Source organism: Phytophthora ramorum (assembly GCF_020800215.1).
Source record: "Phytophthora ramorum isolate Pr-102 chromosome Unknown Phyram_PR-102_s0008, whole genome shotgun sequence".
NCBI lineage: Eukaryota > Oomycota > Peronosporomycetes > Peronosporales > Peronosporaceae > Phytophthora > Phytophthora ramorum.
Window position 1 is genome coordinate 2573678 of NW_027150654.1, and position 18320 is coordinate 2591997.

At 52.0% G+C, this 18320-nt stretch overlaps 2 protein-coding genes across 2 annotated transcripts; both read left to right on the forward strand.

The window, feature by feature from the left end:
* Positions 1 to 87: 87 nt before the first annotated feature.
* Positions 88 to 9154, forward strand: KRP23_9711 (Ubiquitin carboxyl-terminal hydrolase 34; the record flags this gene model as incomplete). Its single annotated transcript, XM_067895299.1, has 2 exons — positions 88 to 520; positions 597 to 9154. The coding sequence occupies 2 exons, from the start codon at positions 88 to 90 to the stop codon at positions 9152 to 9154; spliced, it is 8991 nt and encodes a 2996-aa protein (XP_067742900.1).
* Positions 9155 to 9439: 285 nt separating this feature from the next.
* Positions 9440 to 15200, forward strand: KRP23_9712 (uncharacterized protein; the record flags this gene model as incomplete). The annotated part of the gene is made up of 2 exons (XM_067895300.1): positions 9440 to 15077; positions 15136 to 15200. 2 exons carry the CDS (start codon positions 9440 to 9442, stop codon positions 15198 to 15200), a joined length of 5703 nt encoding a protein of 1900 aa, XP_067742901.1.
* Between the last annotated feature and the right edge of the window lie 3120 nt (positions 15201 to 18320).

The window sequence follows — 18320 nt, forward strand, 5'->3', positions numbered from 1 at the left end:
AAACTGATGTCATCATTCCCATCCAAAAAACGAGCCTTGAACTTCCATTCCGCATCTGATTCCCGCGCAGAAGTGCCGAAGGACGCCATGCACTACGAGTTCGTGGGCGCGCTGGAGGTCACGTACGGCAACGCGCTGGCGGCGGGGGGCGGCTTCCACCGCGTGACGACCGCCGAGGGCGCGGCCGCCGAGGTGGCGCCCCACACGTTCCTCTGGTACAAGCTGCAGTCGTCCGAGACTCAGACTCCGACGTCTGATTCCAAGGCCATCACGCAGCTGTGCCTCGGAGACGAGCAGCCGCCCCAGGAGGACGCCAGTTGGACCAAGCTGGACAAGTCGGTGGACCGCCAGAAAGGACGCTTCCTGTGGTTCCAGACGACACAGTTCAGGGCGCCGGCGTCGCCCCAGGCCAAGCAGCTGCTGCCGCTCAAGGAGATCCGCGTGGTGCGGGACCTCAAGGACGTGCCCGAGGGCTTCGAGCACCTGGAGGAGCCGCTGGTGAGCTGCTCGGAGGACGGGGGTTAGTAGTAGTTGAGTTTTTAAGAGCTATTTTCTTGGGAGAGTACTAACATTTTGTGGTGCTTTTGTTGCTGTAGAGGAGTTGCGGACGTACTTGTGTTTCCGCAGACTTGGCAGTGAGGACTTGTCGGGCTCCAAGTGGTCCATTTTGAACCAGAAGGCAGGCAACTGGATCGACGTCAAGGACCTGTCGTCCAACAAGTGGACTGTGGCGCAGATCCTGCACCACTCAGCGTCGGAGATCCGCGTGCATATCCCGACGTGGAAGAAAGGACGCGACGAGTTCTTGTCGCGGTCCACGTGCCGCAATCGGGTTGCCAAACTGGGCACGCACACCAATGTGTACATGTCGCCGGCGTACCCGTTTCCGCGGAAGCAGGGGAGTATGTGGAATGCCAATATGAAGGACTTACAGCAAGCTCGCGAACAGTTCGACAAGTACTTCTACGACCGTGAGAAGCAGAAGTCGTATTTGCCGCGATTGCTCATCCCGTTCGTCGAAAAGTCGCTGCTGTGTACGTTTCTCTCGAGTGATCTAGCGAACGAGATGAACACGTTCCACCAGCATGTGCTGAAGAACGTTGTGGCATGCATGCTCGGCAACGATGCAGACAATGTGATGGTGTACATGTTGTCGCTGCTGCGCATGATTCTCAACGGTCACAACTCGTGTATGTTTTTCTACATCAAGTATCCTGGAAGCTACACGGCAGCAAAGTATCAGCGCCTTGTGTATACGTCGTATTTGGTGAGCCCGGACGCGCTGGCTGCGATCCCAACGCGCCACCCGTGCCGCTCATTTTATTTCATTGACAATGTCGACCTGTTTGTACAAGCAGGAGGCTTTCGCCTCATCCTTCAGCGTCTTGCCGATTCAGACGTTGCGTTGACAGAAGTGTTGCTTTATTGCACGATCCTCAACGAAGCGAAGCCATGTCTAACGCAACAAAAGCGGCGCCGTAGTTCGTCATCGACTCGACGTCGCTCAACAACGGAAGTTCAAACGGAAGATTTCTTTCGAGAGTTTTTGAATGCTGCATTTTCGAGGTTGAGGCGAATGAATGGAGAGGAGCTCAAGGACGACGATGGACTCATTGATCGCATCGTTGGTGTCTTGGATATGCTTTGCCGAGACGGATTATTGCTTGGAGGTCGCAGCGCTGAGTCAGATATTGACGAGTCAACCGCCACCGACGGTTCCGCCTCATTATGCGATGTTGAATTTGCTGAAGCGATTGAGATTTTTCATTTGGATCTCTCCAAAAAGTTCATTTGTTGCCCGTACTTGTCGCAACGTCTGCTGGGCATTTCGCGCATCAACGATTTAATTTCGATGTCCCAGCGGAAGGACACTCTTCAAAGGAAGGCAAGCTTGAGTTTGCGGCGTACTTCGTCGTCATCGATTAGTACCACGACGTCTTTGAGTGCGAGTACATCGAGTGCGGCGGACCAAGCCTCGACTTCTGGTGATCTGCCTGTAACAAAGTGGTTGCGCACGAAATATATTGTGGAATGGTTGACGGCGTCAGATATTCTGGAGGTGATCCTAGGTGACCGAGAGAGCTGTGCAAAGTACTCCCTTCAAGAAGGGACACATCTGGAGATTCTGAAGCGCTCCAAAAAGATATTTGGATTTGTTGCGGCGCATAGCCTCTTAACAGAGCAACATATTGTGTTGATGTGGAAAACCGCACTCAGCCAACTCCGCTCTGGCAGAAAAACGGTGTTTGATATTTTGATCTCTCTTTGCGGAGTGCTTTCAGCTGATTTGATGGACGTCGTCGTGCTGCTGCTGACTCAAGTTCCACTGAGCGACTATGACGAACTCGTCGTCAATTTTATCAAACGTGTCGTCATGATTGCGTCCAAGCTCGTAGTTGATGCTGAAACGGGTGGATTTAAGATGTCTCTCACGTCGCTTGTGAGTGCTGCATCTGGCTCGAAAAACAAGCTCAGCGTGAGCGCTCAAAAAGATGTGGAGGTGCTCAATAAGGTGGTGAGCTTGTGTTGTACCCTGTACTGGAACGCTATTCTTCAAACCGAAGCACCAAACGGAAGTGGAGTGAGTAGTGGTCCGGCGCTTCGTGGATCGATGCGTGCTGAAGTTGAAGCGGCACTTGCCGATTCGTTGAACTATGTGCAAAAACTGTGGATTTCTGCGGGGTCTTCATCGTCCACATCAGCCAAAGAGCAACAGCAGCTACTAAGCGAATATCTCCGCAAGTGTGCAGAGAACATCGAATCTGGAACACTGGTGGAGACGTCCATGAGTTTGCTCCAGCGAATCGTGGGTGGCTACGGTGGTGGTAGCTCGTCCTCATTGGCAGCTTCGACTTTGTCGCTAACAAGAGCTAATTCTCCTCCCACAACGTCCAGCGAGCTGCTGAAAGAGCTGAACAGTGCACATAATATTGTGTCTGTTGTTGTTGAAGCGATCAAGAATTTCGTCGCCCCTTCCGATGCCAAGACTCCGACGCAAGCCGCACACCTTGCTGGTATTCAGAAGCGCTTGTCGTTTCTCGGATATATTGTAACGAAGTCCGACTTAAAGCTGTCTTTTGATGCCGTGTGTCAGCTGTGGGATTGCTTTAATGGCCCTGATAGCACGATGGACGAACGAGAGGTGTTTTTTGCGTGGTTCACGACGGTTATCCCCGACCCCAATAACTTCGTTCATCGAGCGTACTCCGGACACACGGGGTTTTCGGAAGCTGTGGTGGGTGAAATTTTCCAGTCATTAATTGGGCATTCTCAGAATGGAAGTGCTACTCAGATTCGTTTGGACATGAAGACGATGAGCAAAGAATCGTTTTGGGCATTGGAGCGGTTGTTTCGCTTTGCTAACACCAGCACCAGGCGTATTTCCTCTACCGCTGTCGTTGGGAACACTTCTTCGCGAGGTGGAACTGTACAGGGTGATAGGGAAGATGCTGACCTTTTTGTCGTAGAAGCAATGGACCTACAGGGTCTCGAGACGCTGTATGACGTAGCACTGCGCGCAGAGAATGACGTTGTCAGTCAGCAAGCAACCAATTACCTGATCTATCTTCAGCTTCACGTGGGCTCGAAGCTCGTGCGTCGAGAGGTGTGGGCTGACTTTGTGGAAAGATGCCTCTGGCGGCTAAAGGAGACAGTGAAAAGCCCGATCGATGCGGCGAAGACTCGAGAGGTGCTCCGTCTGTTAGTGCTGTTGAGCACTTTTCTCCATCAATCGGTCGTCCAAGCACAAGAAGGTCTTGGTGGAGGGTCTTTTGATGGACCGGAAGAACTGACAGTCTATGTTCGAACTCAAGGTGGTCGAGTCGCAGCACCATTTCGGTATCACTTGAGGCGAACCTCACTTGTATCAGAACTACGTGATCGAATCGCAAAGGACACCGGCCACCCCGCCGATCGAGTTCGCATTGTGAATTCGGCAAAGACTAAGCTGACAGCTCAAGGGCATGGGAAATTTACTCTTGAGAAGGCACGCGTTTTCAACTCGTCCCTCGCGACTTCACGTTCCTCGTCAGCGAGACTGGCGTTGACACAAACAGCCCCAACTCCTTCGCGCAAGGCTTCTAAGCAAGTCAACTACGTGGAGGCTGTTCTGTTATCGAAAGTGGAAAGTGATACCAGCGGTCACACGAATCGAAGCGTGTTAGACTTTCACGGAGCAGCTGGGGTTGCCGCTGCTGCTGCTGCTGGCGTGGGGGTTACCGGAAACAACAGCAGCCCTGAAAGCGACTGGCACGCGATAAAGACAGAGCTATCAGGAAATGATACCTGGATACGACTCTTGTTTGACCTGCTATCCTACGGTGATGGAATAGCTGAAGAAGCCTGGAAGGTACTGAAGTTGCTCACAACGGATGAAGAGATGGAAAAGCAGACACGTACATTAAATGGTGTGCTAGCTATCGATGGGTCCATCAGAAAGCCCCCAAGCTCGTTTGAGTGGGACGCGCTGCTTGATTCGAAATGTCCTCCAAAGCTGTTGTATCAACTCGAGTTAGTGGAGAAATTCGCGCTTTGTGGTGACGGGCGTGATGATGATGATGACGACGACGACGATGAAAAGGATGGCAAAGCGCATACTGTCAATGCGAATGGTGTGTGTGAGATTGACGGTTTGATTGGTACCGTGAATTCGTGGAGCGCATCTTTCCTGGAGCTTGGAGGTCGAACTCAACTCGAAAAAATTGTACTGTCGTCGGGCCCGCGTCAGCTACTGGTCCAAGGAACTCTTTCTGTGATGTGTTTATCCAAGCTTCTCAAGCTACTTCGCCATTTTGTATTGGTGGAGTCCAAACGAGCAGAAGGAAATGGAGATGCTCTCGAAGGAAACCTCCAGCAGTTGATTAGCCAGCTCTTGGAAACGCTGAGCAGCCTTCAGTCTATTGACAAAGCAGCTACTTTATCTACTCAAGCAAACTCGTCCAGACAGCAGGTTCCTATGGCTGCTGAGGATCAATCGATGTCTACACAAGCACTCGCGCTTACAGTATATGCTCGCCCACAAGTTGAGGACCCGGACAACATCGACGATATCCCGAGTGACGCTTATTTAATGACTAGGCTGCTGTCTTGTATTGCTACGTGCAGCCTTGTGGCGAAGGAAGATGCACTGGCACTTTTGGAGAGTTACCAAGGTTGTGGTGGGATCATCTTGTGCTCCCTGGTGGAAAGCCGCTTTAAGCCTGTTCGGTTGGAGGCTGCCAACGCGATTGCTGCCCTATCCACTACTAGAAACAAACTTCAAGAAGACCGTGTGAAATGCTGCAATTATTTCCTGCGTCTACTGGGCGAGTACTCTGGGCCAGTGAGCGATGAGGAATACTACAATGTATTCACACTGCTTGTTGCCAACGCAGAAGATCTAACCAAATTCGCGATACTCCCGTCTTGTCAAATCCTGTGTCGTCGAATTAAGGCTTTCGAGATTAAAGAAGATGCGGTGGCCGCAGGGTCTGCACTGACTGCTCGGAAGAGTAACATAGATGGAAATAGGTCCCTGGCTGGGCCTGCAGCAAGCAAGCAAGTCATTTCGCCAGCACCAGACGTGCTTCTGGAAGGCCAGCTATCCACACTTCTTGCAATCGTTAAACGGATCCCGGCTGTGTTAGCGGACGGTCTGCTTGATGTACCATGCGATGGACGCAGCTTACGCGAGGTTGTGTCGCCAATCCTTCATGAGCAAGAAGGAATCGTGAACGAACTTTTTCACGAGTGTCTATTTGCCACACCTGATAAGCAAACAAACGGAGAGGTTCAAAGTGGAGGAAGCGAAGGCGGGGCTATTGATTTCCAAGCATCTTCATCGTCACAGTACTATCTCCGCCAGCCCAAGTGTCGCAGTGACTCATGCCGAGGAGTTGCATTTGACCTCCTTGCGGAGCTCTCTATCGATAACACCGAGGGATTACGCTCCCTTTTTACACAGATGGCGAACCAGCACACTCTAGAGCGTCCTCCAGTGCCTGTTGTAGCAACCTCGGTGGTCTCCACTTCAAAGCGAAAGGCCCCAAAATCGTCGAAAGACCAACTACTGCAACGCGCCAAGTACGTTGGTCTGAAAAACCTTGGATGCACTTGCTACCTGAATTCGACGATTCAGAGTTTCTTCATGATGCCGCGCTTTCGCCGACAGGTCTTACGCCTTCAATCGAACGGAGGTGGCAGTGAAAAATCTGGACTGAAGAGCCTGACGTACGAGCTTCAGTCGTTGTTTGCTCATCTGGAAGGCAGTGCTAAACCCTACTATAACCCGCGCTCATTCACTCGCGCCATGAAGACTTGGGACGGTGAAACTGTGGATGTGAATGTTCAGCAGGATGCTAGCGAGTTTCTCACGTCTTTCTTCCAGCAAATCGAGTCCGAAATGAATGGTATCAGTGCTGGGAGTGGTGATCACTATACCAGTGATGAGAATATCCTGAACACATTTTTTGGTGGCGAGTTTAGCAATGAGCTCGTCGCGGAGGGTGATCGCTACAGCGAACGCTTTGAACCGTTCCACTTCATTTCCGTCCCCGTTCGCGACCGAAAGAACTTGAAAGAGTCGCTAGACGGGTGGATTGAAGGTGAAAAGGTAAGCTACACATGGGAAAAAGGCAGTGGCTCGAAAAGTGAAGGTGATGTCAAAAATGACGCTGAGGAAGACGAAAAGGTGACTCTGGAAACGCACAAGCGTATCTCGATTTCGAAGCTACCTGCATATCTGATTATTCACCTCAAGCGCTTCGAATTTGATTTTGAAAAGATGCAGCAAATCAAGCTCCATGATCGCTTTGATTTCCCTACCGAGTTGGACTTGTATCCGTACACGAAAGAAGGTCAAGAAGAGAAGAGAAAAAGAGCTGCAACATCAACCGACGATGGGGGTACCAGTCACGATGTCCGATTGAGTACGTCTTCGGATAGCGCGGACGATGGAAGAACGACAGCTCCGGAATATTCTCAGTATGAGCTGGTGGGAACTGTAGTGCACCTTGGTACGGCGCACTCAGGGCACTACTACTCATTTCTGCGTGACCAGCAAGTACCACGTGACAAGAATCAGTGGTATGAGTTTAACGATACGTTGGTAACCCCATTTGATCCAGCTCAAATTCCAGAAGAGTGCTTCGGTGGTGAGGAAACAACGCGTACCCGCCATGGCTCAGCTAGTACTGGATCACTATCGCAAGGGGAAGGTTCTCCTCAACCAAGCAAGATGAAAAACCGCAGCAGCTTTATGCTGTTTTACGCTCGAGTGTCTCCTGAGCTCCACGTTGTCAATGACGAGGATGCTCCTTGTGTTAGCTTCTCCAGCGCTGTCCTAGTGGCGGCGTTTTGCTCAAGATTGAAGAGGAGAGCGTCAGTCCGTTTGGCACATTTGCGCAATGTAGTCCAGGTGATTGCACCAGAGCCGATCCGCAAACTCATTGCCATGGAGAACCGATTGTTCTGGCGAAAAAGATACCTGTACGACACCCGGTGTCTGAAATTTACGTACAATCTCCTGCGATCTTGTCTCGTGGGTCTAGAAAGCGCCAAGAATATGGCCGTGATGCCGCGTTTTGAGCCGGTGGAGGTGCAGTTTGAAGCGTTGCAAGTAGCAACCAAGTTTGTATTTGGCACTCTGTGGCAGGGTGGTGATGTGAGCAAGGTTCTGGAATGGCGTCTCATTCTCCAGTCGCTGTACCACTCGGACGTTGGTGGCTGTCGCTGGTTCTTATCGACTATGGAGGCGAACGAGTCACTACTTCTGGAGCTGTTAGTATTTAACGAGCACCGCGAGGTCCGCGAGTTGATGGCAAACGTGCTCTCCGAAGCAATCGTAACTACGTCGAACACGGAGTTCGAAGAGGAGGCAGATGGAGAGCGGCGAAGCGCTTCCGGGAATAGTCGCGGCGGAAAGAAGCATTTGCCCGCCTCTTTTGAGTTCATGTTCTTCCTGATTCAGCTGATGCCAGCATTGCTCTCGGTCCCTGTCCACCATCATCGCCAGTACTTCCTCACAATGTACGACTTTGTCCAGACGGGGCGTAATGAAGGATCTTTCCTCGTGGTGAACAGCGTCGTGGGTGCGATTGTAGCACTTCTCACTGGTCTCGGGAGCACCCAGCCTCTGCTTCAGTTGCAGCTGAAGAAGCACAAACCGAAGCAGATTCTCAAGCGTATTGACCTGAGCGTTACGATACTGAAGCTACTATCGGTGCTGATTCGCTGCAGCTTACCCCCGGCAATGGACGTTGATTCGAACGCTGAGCACCCATTGATTCTCCCGGCTAACATGGTGCACGATCATGTGGATCTCACACCAGCAGACCATGACGTGCTTCTTAATGAACGCTTCGTTACCTTGCTCACACAACGTGCGAATCACTACACCAAGGAAACAAAACCACTGGAGCAGATTGTGAGTCATCTTTGTTGGGAAAGTCGGCGCGCCACTGCGGCATTCTTGGACAAGATCATGCATGGCATTGAAGTGGAGGATCACCATGATGTCAAACCATACTTCCGAACACTCAACTCGTTGCTGAAGATTCGAGACTCGCTGGCTACGGAACGTCTCGCAGATGGTCTCACCAAGCTACTTGCCGTGATGGCGTCACAGCAGCGGTACTATAAGGCCACGGAGACGTCACTTGATATGCTAGCAAGGCTCGCCAAACGCCACGGTGGTGTGACGCAATGGTTGCGAGACAACCACCAGAGCTGCGTGTGGATGGAGAAGTGGCTAGTGGCCCACCGCGGCGTTGAGGGGTACCTGCAACAGCGCAAAACCGTGTTGGTCAAGCCCAACAGTACGTCGTCGTGGGTGAACGTGAGCGTAACGAGCTCAGGGCTCATCAAGGCGATTGACCGCTCCATCACGAAGTTGTTACCGCGTATCCGCAGCATCTTAGACGCGGAAGCCGTTGTAGAAACCTTCTACGATAGTGACGACAATCCGCAACGTCTCGTGGGCAAACGCGTGCGCGTGAAATGGGCCAAGGACAAGTGGTATGAAGGTACTGTTCAGCAGTTTAACGAGGACACGTACGAGCACTTCGTGGCCTACGATGACGGCGACAAGCGGTCGTACCACATGTCAGAGAAACTTTTCTACGTCGTGGACCTGACGCCGTCGCCCAAGCCGCGCAAGAAAAAGCAACAGCAAGCTTGAGCGACTGAAATGTGGCAGTTGTAATTAGCCCCTAAATGCAAGGATGCATGAAAAATCATCTTGTATGGTCCTCACCACTGACGCTTGTGTCTGCCGATGAATTGAAGACGGTACGTGTCGTGTTGTGTCTTGGGCCCTTCTTGCCCAGTTAGCAGACCTCGCCATTTTTGGCGTCAAGAAGTTTTTGCAACGGTGCTTCGGTTCTCGGCAGAAATAGGCTCCGGAAGGACCAAGAAGAGGCAACAACACTCTGAACTTTGGCCGCCTCTGCGGAACGGGGGCATCATGACTATCAACCCGCCGAAATGTGCTGTGAATATGGAGCAGCGGTTGGCAGCGCTACGCCGCGACCAGGAAATCGATGGGTTGAGGGTGTACCTCATCAAGTACAACCTCTTTCCGCGCAATCGAGACCCGCACAATTCCCCCATTCGCCTGGAGGAGCTGAAAGAGCTCGTCAAGCACTGGAAACTTCACCGGCAGCGCGGGTTTTGGCGCGACCATCCGGACAAAGACGACCTTGTTCGAGCGCTATTACAGCACATAAAGAGCGAAGAGGCCAACAAAAAGAGGCGACAGGAGGCCCAGGACAAATATCGTAGCAAAACGTCGAGCGGCGCTGATGATGGAAGTCCTGGCAAACTTCGAGACTTTACGATGTTCTTTGGTGGTGGCGGCGCAGAGGACCATGACGGTGAGGATGACGACAGAGAGCAAGCGGTGGCTGCTGCCAAGAAGAAAAACTTCGGCGGTGATTTGTTTTACCAGCGTGGTGACTACGATGAGGGACTGATCTATTTGTCACGGATCGATAAGTCCCGCTTCCAATCTGAAAGTCACAACCCCTGCCATGATCTTCTGACCACCTCGGCATCGGCACCAACTCCTTTGAATCGTTTGCTACTGGGGTCTCCTGATACTAACAGCAAGCATAAGGGTCCTGGTGCCCCTACAGCGAGCGAGAAGGAGAGTGAGAAGGAGTTGATGAGCCAGATGCCGTCGGTGACGCTGACGCCCATTCTCACCGGCGCCACCGTGAACACTGCACTTTTGACCAAAGATATGAAACTCAAATCCGTCGAGGGTCTCTATAGCATTTCGTGCCACAAGGGCTACGAGGCACAGCTGCTCCGAGAAGGAGCACTCTTCACCCTTTCCAGCGTGCTGAAGCAGGATGATCCAGCCATTCGTCTGTACGCTGCTGCTGCGATATTAAACCTCACTCATTACGTCCCCGGCCCACTTTCTCCTCTGTCCACCCCGGTGAAGAAGGCTCAAACTCAGTTGTCGTCATCTTCACTGCTGGCGATGGCACCGCCACAAGCAACTCTGGATTTCTATGCCAAAATGATTGACGAAAGCGTCGTTGCAGCGCTGCTGGATCTTGTTCATACCCCTCACCCAACGGTGAAAGCTTTGTGCGCCCGTGCGTTACTACGCTTCACTATCGATGAAACTCACCACTTTGCCATGGTGCATGAGGGTGTAGTGACTGCCCTCTCGCAGATTATGGCGACAGTGACTACAACCGTGACATCACCGCTGGCTGCACCAAATGACGTAAAACTACTCTGTGTGCTAGCTCTCGTCAATTTGTCCGGCGTCCCTCGCGCTGTCACGTCCGACGCTCTGTTAAACACGATTGTCGTGCTGGCGAGGCATGGAGACACCGCGACGCACAATATATGTGCCCAAGCACTGCTGAATCTCTCCATTCTTCCTACAACGCGTGGCGTAATTGTGGATGAAGGGGCAATAGGCGCGCTAGAAGTTCTGGCAAGCGTAGCGATGAAGCCGATGCAGCTTACCCTTTTGGAAACCATTACGTGCGCACTGTGCAACTTGGCGGCGGTGAAGACTAACCAGGATTCGTTTACGAAAAACAGTGCACTGAACATTTTGTCGGATATCCTCGCTAACGTTGGAGTGGAACTTCGCCAGATGCAAAAGGCGGTTAACTCTGACGTGGATAGCGCCGAAGGTGAGGCAGCTGTGACTTCTCTCCTTTGTTCGATTCGCAAGAACTGCGTCAATGCCATCGCGATGGTCTGTTGCAACCCGAGGCTTCAAATTCGCATACGCAATTCAGGCTTCATTCCGAAGCTTTTAAGCATTCTTCGAAATGACGGATATGTTGACGATGACTACAGTGAAGACGAGTCTACTTCAAATGCTGGTGATCGTCGCGTGTCCGCTGGTGCTTTACCCCTCCAGAGCGGATGTATCGATGCTGAAACTGAGAAATTCGTTGTTGTGGCACTCGCAAACCTGGCATTGGATGATCGGTGCCGTCCGACGTTAGTTCAGGATGGAGCGGTACCCATTTTCCTAGGGTTATTGCAAGCTCCGGATGTGCCAGTCTCGGGTGATACCCAAACTCAAGACCAAAACGACAGAGCTGCGGGCACCCAGGAAGATAAACGCGTTGCTGCTTTGTTACTGAAATTGGACTGTGTGACAGCGTTGAGCAACCTACTGCTTCACCCTGCAAACTTCCAGGCATTAGTCGACGCAGGTGTTGTTCCTGCATTTCTGGATCTCATTCGCAACGAAGAGACGACTGCACCTGGTGCTAGCAACAGCAGCAAGGAAATCCAGAAAGCTTGTGTATATGCAATGCTAGGGCTAGCAAAGGACCCGGGAATGAAAACGCGGCTAGCGGAGGCTACTCAGAAGCGTTTTGATGGGAAGGAAACCAGCGATCAAGTTGGCGCTATCCCGACGATGTTGGCATTTGCATCGAGAAATTTGGCTAATGCTGAACTTTGCGGAGTTTGTATCAGCTTTTTGCATCACTTATCGTCGCGAGCAGAGAACCACGAGCTCCTTTACTACGAGGGTGCTGTTGGACTACTCGTGCGTGTTTTACGGAAACCAAGCTCGGCTGAGGCGCCGGCCACGATTTATTCAATCTGGTTGACCTGCTTGGCAACGCTTTCCCACCTCGCATCGCACACAGCCAGACACCAATCGCTTCTCGACGACGGTGTGCTTGAGGCCATCCAGCACTTTCTAATAGTCTCGGCTGCCGACCAGCGACCACGTGACGCGCTCACTGATCGAAGCGTTATCAAGGCCCAGTATGCTTCCTCGCAAATTGTCTACAAAATGCATGAGCTCTGCAGCGGAAGCCCTGCACCAGCGGGGCCCACGGGCTCTGCACCCGGTCCGGTTGACGCGCCGGCATTTTTCGCGTGTCTTCTGCTGCTGGCGACGCAATCAGCCTCGAAAAACTCGCGGTTGTCCAAGTCGACGGTGATCTTGCAGCAGCGAACTGCTCGGCGAACTGCGCTTACGATCGCCAAAGTGGCGTTGGCAGGGCCTCAAGGGCCAAGGCTCTTGGCAGAGCACGCTGACATCCCGCCAGCTCTGAATATGGTCATGCGCACGGGTATACACGAGGCTCAGGTCTGTGCGGCAATTGCACTGTGTAACTTGGCAGCGGAGAGACCCACACGCGCAAAAGGTAAACCCCTGTCGCGGGTGTGGCGCGACGCCACTGTCGATGACTTCATCGTCATCACTCTGCTACGAGTGAACAGTCCTCAAACCAAGGGGATCTGCGCCAAGGCCCTGTTTAATCTACTTACCCACGAAGACGCACGCGACCAGCTCATGCGTGATGGAGTTCTCTATGCGCTGCTGAAGCTTGCACGGCTTGAGAGTGATTCGATCCGAGACTTGGCACTTCGTGCGCTGTACAATATCTCGCTGGACTCAAAGAAGACGGCACAGTTACTGGAAATGGAGCTCGTGCGAATACTTGCGAAGATGTACCAAGCCGATTTGAACAAGACCATGAAGCGGCTTATGGTTGGCATTTTCAGTAACCTCTCGAGCGCTTCTGGCACCTTCGGTACCAATAGTACTGCTGCGAGAGGCGCGATCGAAAGTGGAGAGGACAAGAGTTCTGCGGGAGGGGTTAGTGCCATCATGCACGTCGAGCTACAAATGCTTCAAGAGGGCGTCTTGGGTGTTCTAAAGAACCTTGCGAAGGTTCGCGATCCAGAAATGAAGCTGTACGTCGCCAATGTGCTGTACAATTTGTCGTGCGCTACAGAATCCCGCGTCGCTGAGATACTTGTTCAAGACGAGAGTAACGTGCTGGGAATCTTGGTAGCGGAGCTCAAGTCTGAGAGTAGGGATGTGCGGAAGTATGCGGCCAAGACCCTTGCCAACCTCAGTGCATCTTCTGTGGCTATACATGTTATAACCAACGATGCTGCCTCCGGTGTCGTGAGTGTGCTCAATGATGCCATGAAAGGTGGGAAGAACAAGACTGGTTCATCTCCAGTGGGCGGTGGGTCATCCACTGCCTCGCCCTCCTCCATCTGCGTTGAGACGAATTGCGCGTGTGTGTTTACACTCCGCAATCTCTTCTCGCTCGAACTGAATCAGCGTAAGTTCATCGCTTGCAATGGGCTTCCGACTCTAGCGGCGCTTCTCACAAGTCCAGCAATGGCTTCTGAAGCTTCAACCCTACGTGTGGCTACCGATATGATTTGCTCTCTCGCTAAACTCAATGCTGGGCCAACTGGAAACACGGCAATCAATACGGGCGGGGTGTCGTATGAAGAGCGACTTGTGAAAGACGGCATTGTCCGGGCACTGGCAGCAATTGCAAAGGGGGCGATGGACGGATCGACAACACGAGCTGAAGAGAATGTGGCCTGCATGAACATAGTTACGTCCCTGAGTAATTTGTCCATGCATTCACGGTGTCACGACGGGATGCTGCGTGATGGAGCTCTGGATGCACTCGCGTTATTGTGTGCGACCAACGCTGGAGATCCGCGCGCACCTTTCAAGGGTCTGATAGGCGTGCGTGGCGAGGCGTTTGCGCTGCACTGCATGGTGGTGATTCGGAATTTGTCACGTCAAGAGCCTCTACCATCTACGTCAACAGCGGGGGCCCCATCGATGGACAGTGATAGTAGAAGTGATGGCGGTTGTGGCACTACGAGCAAGGCGGAAGATATCCGAAGCCAGAGACTGACCTCGCAGTCTGCTTTGGTGCCTATCGTGTTGACTCTATCGCAGTCAACGAACACTCAGACGCGGGAGCACGTAGTGGTGGCGCTTTACAATTTGGCACGTTTGCGCCGCAGCAAGAGGCAGCTTATCAAGAACGACGCCGTGAAAGTGCTCTTGAGACTCGGAACAAACGCGGCTATACCTTTTAAGCGGCATGTGTGCGCCTTGGCTCTGCAAGCGCTAGCTACGCAGCCACCGCCACCCGTTCCAACACAGCAAACCAACAGTTCCGACCCAGCAGCGGCTACTGCAGCTGCTACTGCAAACGCTGCTGACTGGGATGAGCCACACGTTGATAAGGTGGTTCAAGAGGGAATTGTAGCTGCGATAGCGACTCTGGCAGACTCGCATCAGCACGACTTACTGATTAGTGTGTCGACAAATCTGTACGCAATCGCGAACCCTCCTACAGCAGGGACCGAGTCGGTGACGCTGCTGCGGACTTCAAATCGAGCGGTTGAACAGCGCGGTGCTCCACCTGACTGGTGCAAAGTGCTTATTACTGACCTGGCTTCGTGGCCCGAGATTGAAGTGGGTAGTAGTCGCTCAACGACAGCGATTCGTGCTGACAGCGGGTTCTCGCTTGGATCGGTATCTGGTGGCCTGCCGGGGGAAGATCAGGGGGAAGACTCTTACTCAGATGCTAGCGATGATGAAAGCGGGAGTCGGAAAGACTTGTCGACACAACAGAGCAAAACGGGTGGGAAATTGCTGGGATCAAGCGCACCTCTATCGCCGAAGGCCATCACGAGGCAGCAGCAACCAGGACACAGCTCGACTTTGGCTCCGCCACGAATGTGTAGCTCAGACGCAGTATTGGGGTGGTTTCAGTTGCTGGCCGACCCGAAGCCGGAGAAAGTGCGGATAAACGTGGAGTATGAACTCGCAGGTAGGAGGGCGGTCACGCCCACCCCAGGAAGTAGCAGTATGGCTTCATCTGCTTACAGTGGTGACGAACTACCAAAACTTCGCCCCGAGACTGCTCCGGAGGGCTCAACAGAAGATGTTTTGAGATTGGGTGGAAGACTTAATACTGGTGGACAGTCGACACTTACACAGGCCCGTCAAGCTACAACAAATAGCAACACTCCTGCCCACCGACGATTGACTGGCAATGGCGTTTATCGTGGAAATTCGACAGCCGATACGACCACGTCTAGTACTAGTCCGCTCAAATCGCCTGCGGCCAAACGGCGATCGCACCAGCTAGAGCCCCTATCCTCCTTAAATTGAAGCCAGCTATATCTGCAGAGTAATCTAGCTATCCACTAGGCATGACTTTTAGACAAACTGGCGTGGAGACCTCGGTAAACTAGGCTCTTGATTCGTTGCTAGTTCCGTGCTACCGTTTGAATGCAATCGCGGGAATTTCGGTGTCTTGGTCAACTGTCCTCTGCAATCTGCAGTGGGTACCTTCCGAAACCCCTATAAAACGATTTGGTCACTTTTAATCGGTCATTTATTTAAATTACGGATCCGTTTAATGCGCACCGTTGCTGGAACGCGACCTTCCGGTATACTAGTAGTGAGGTTCAGTCACGTATTTAATCACGTTGCTGGTTAAGAGTTGCATCAGAATTGTTTGATGTGCAGTCAATCGCAGTCAGTCGAACAGGAACGAATGCAGAATCATCTCTTTTTCGCCTGGGGGATCGCTTGCCGCTAATTGGCGGAATCCACTAAGTTTCCGTCAATCAAAACGGCAGCGTCAGTTTTTTGCATTGTGTTAAGTGAGCAAATCTCTCAAAAAGAAAGTTTTTGTATTGAAATTATAAATGTTGCACGAGTGTTGCGCATGGGATCATCCTGGTTGTTGGTTGCCGCGCTTACAGCCCTCTCACTTCTCCTTTGACCTTGCTAGGCGTGGCAATAGCGCGCGCACCTCCACGTACGGCAAGGCGCCAGTACTCACAAGACATCTGCACTCGTGTAGTCAAGAAGTGGGCGGGCGGCACCAGTACACGCACGATGAGCAGTCACCTAGACATTCCGCGATCGAGCGTGCAGTCGATCATCCGGTACCAGAAGAAGCACGGCCACGTCAAGCTTAAACCCCGTCCAGGCCGACCTCATCATACCGACCTCCGTCATGACCGCTGTATCGTGAGGGAGGTCGAGAAGAACCGCCTCGTTAATGCGGAATCCATCGCAGCTCAAGTCTCAAAGGGAATTAACAGACCCGTGTCTGGAGACCTAGTGCACGACCGCATTCACGAAGCGGGTCCTCACGGCAGGTCCACCCGCAAGAAGCCATATCTGAGTCCAAGATACCGCCAACTCCGCCTCGGCTATGCGAACAAGTTTAAAAGAGTGACAAACGAACTTCTAGAAGAGGGTGCTTTTTAGCGATGAGGCCTGTGTTGAGCTGCATGGAGCATCTGGACGGGTATCGGTGTGGCGGCGTCCTCGCGAGGCGTTTGATACTAGGTGCGTCTTGCCACATTCAAATCCATTCGTAAGTCGTTTATGGTTTGGGGCTCCATAACAGCTAAAGGTGTTGGTAGATTGCATTTTTGCGAGGAATCTGTCACTGGAGATTACTGCTGGCGTTTTCTTCGCGAAAACGTCCCTGTCACGAAGCAGTTTCTCGGGCTGAAAGGCGAGACATTATTCGTGCAGGACAATGCTCCGGCACACAGCGCTAAATTAACCGCTAGCTGTTTGCGGGAACTACGACTGATATCCCTTGGAAATCCTCCACAGAGTCCGGACCTTAACCCGATCGAAAATCTATGGTTCATCATGAAGCGCGAGCTAAATCGTACCCCGGCCTCCTCAATTGATGACTTGAAGATCAAATTACGTCGTATTTGGGCAAATATTGACGATAATGTTGTCAAGAAGTGCATCTTCTCAATGCCGAAGCGACCGAGGGCTGTGCGAGCCAGCCTTGGTGGGCACACCAAGTACTAAGAAGAAATGGACTTCAACTTCAATTTTGACTTAATGTTTGTATGTTGCCGTAATCGATACATTTTCTGTGTTTTGGCGGGTGGATGCTCATTTATTCCACCCGCTGTAGACGCCCGCAGAAGGAAGCATTCGACGCCAGCATCGCTACTGACAGGTTCTGTAGCTTAGAATCGCAACTTCGTACACGATAAAATCCTGACGTTCGCCGGACTTTTGCGCGGCTTAGTATATAACGTTTTAAAGGTTGAACTCTAATGTTATATACCCTCTTACTGTGTTCGCTGGAGTTTGTGACGGAACCGTCGAGTGGGGAGCTCTGCTATGCTCGCTGCTGGTCGGGTGTACATTCATCTGTTAGTAAGTGTCACCAATGGCCTGTATACAGCCACAGCCAAGCATAGCAATACATAAAGATTTTGCCCGTTGCAACTTGGTGTGTTATGAACCTGTCGCTAGGGCTGTGGATTGTCATCCATGGTTTTCTACCAATATGACGCCCCTAATAATATGAGCTCATTGAGTATGAGAGGAGGGGTGAAGTAGGTGAGTGAGTGGATTAGTGGGTGAGTGAGTGGATTAGTGGGTGAGTGAGGAAGTGAGTGGGTGAGTGGGTGAGTAACGAGGAACTGAGTGAGAGCGTAAAAGAGGGAGTGAATGAGTGAGTAAGAACGTGAGTGGGTGGGTGAGTGAGGGAGTGAGAGGGAGGGAGGGAGGGAGGGCAGCCATCTCTGAAGGTAGCAATACCGGTATTGTGGTTTTCATGTATTTTGGCAAAACGGATGCCTCCGATCTAGAGATACGGAGTCTTAGCGGGCATCTCAGAGATAGCAAACAAGGAGGGTCTGGAATAATGAGAGGAATAGGTTGAAACTGTGAATTCAGCCCTGACTTAGGGAGCACCTACCGTTTTTGCCGGTTTCATACTGCATAAACGAGTGGTCTTCCTGCTTCAGCCTACCAAAGCAATTCGCACTCTTTCCTTTCCACCATGACATTCGGGGGCGATTTTCGCTGGCGAACCATAGCTTTGATGCATGTCTGAAACGTGTTATCTGTATACGTTTCAGAGCTATTTGGGCCGAAACAGCGGACATTTCGCCGTTGGACTGGTGCCTAGCTGGCTGGAGGCGAGTCTCCGATTTGGGCTCTGAAATAAATCAACCTAGCCCCATGCACAGGTCCGAATTACAAAACTGACCCCCCCAGAGATGTCCAGCTA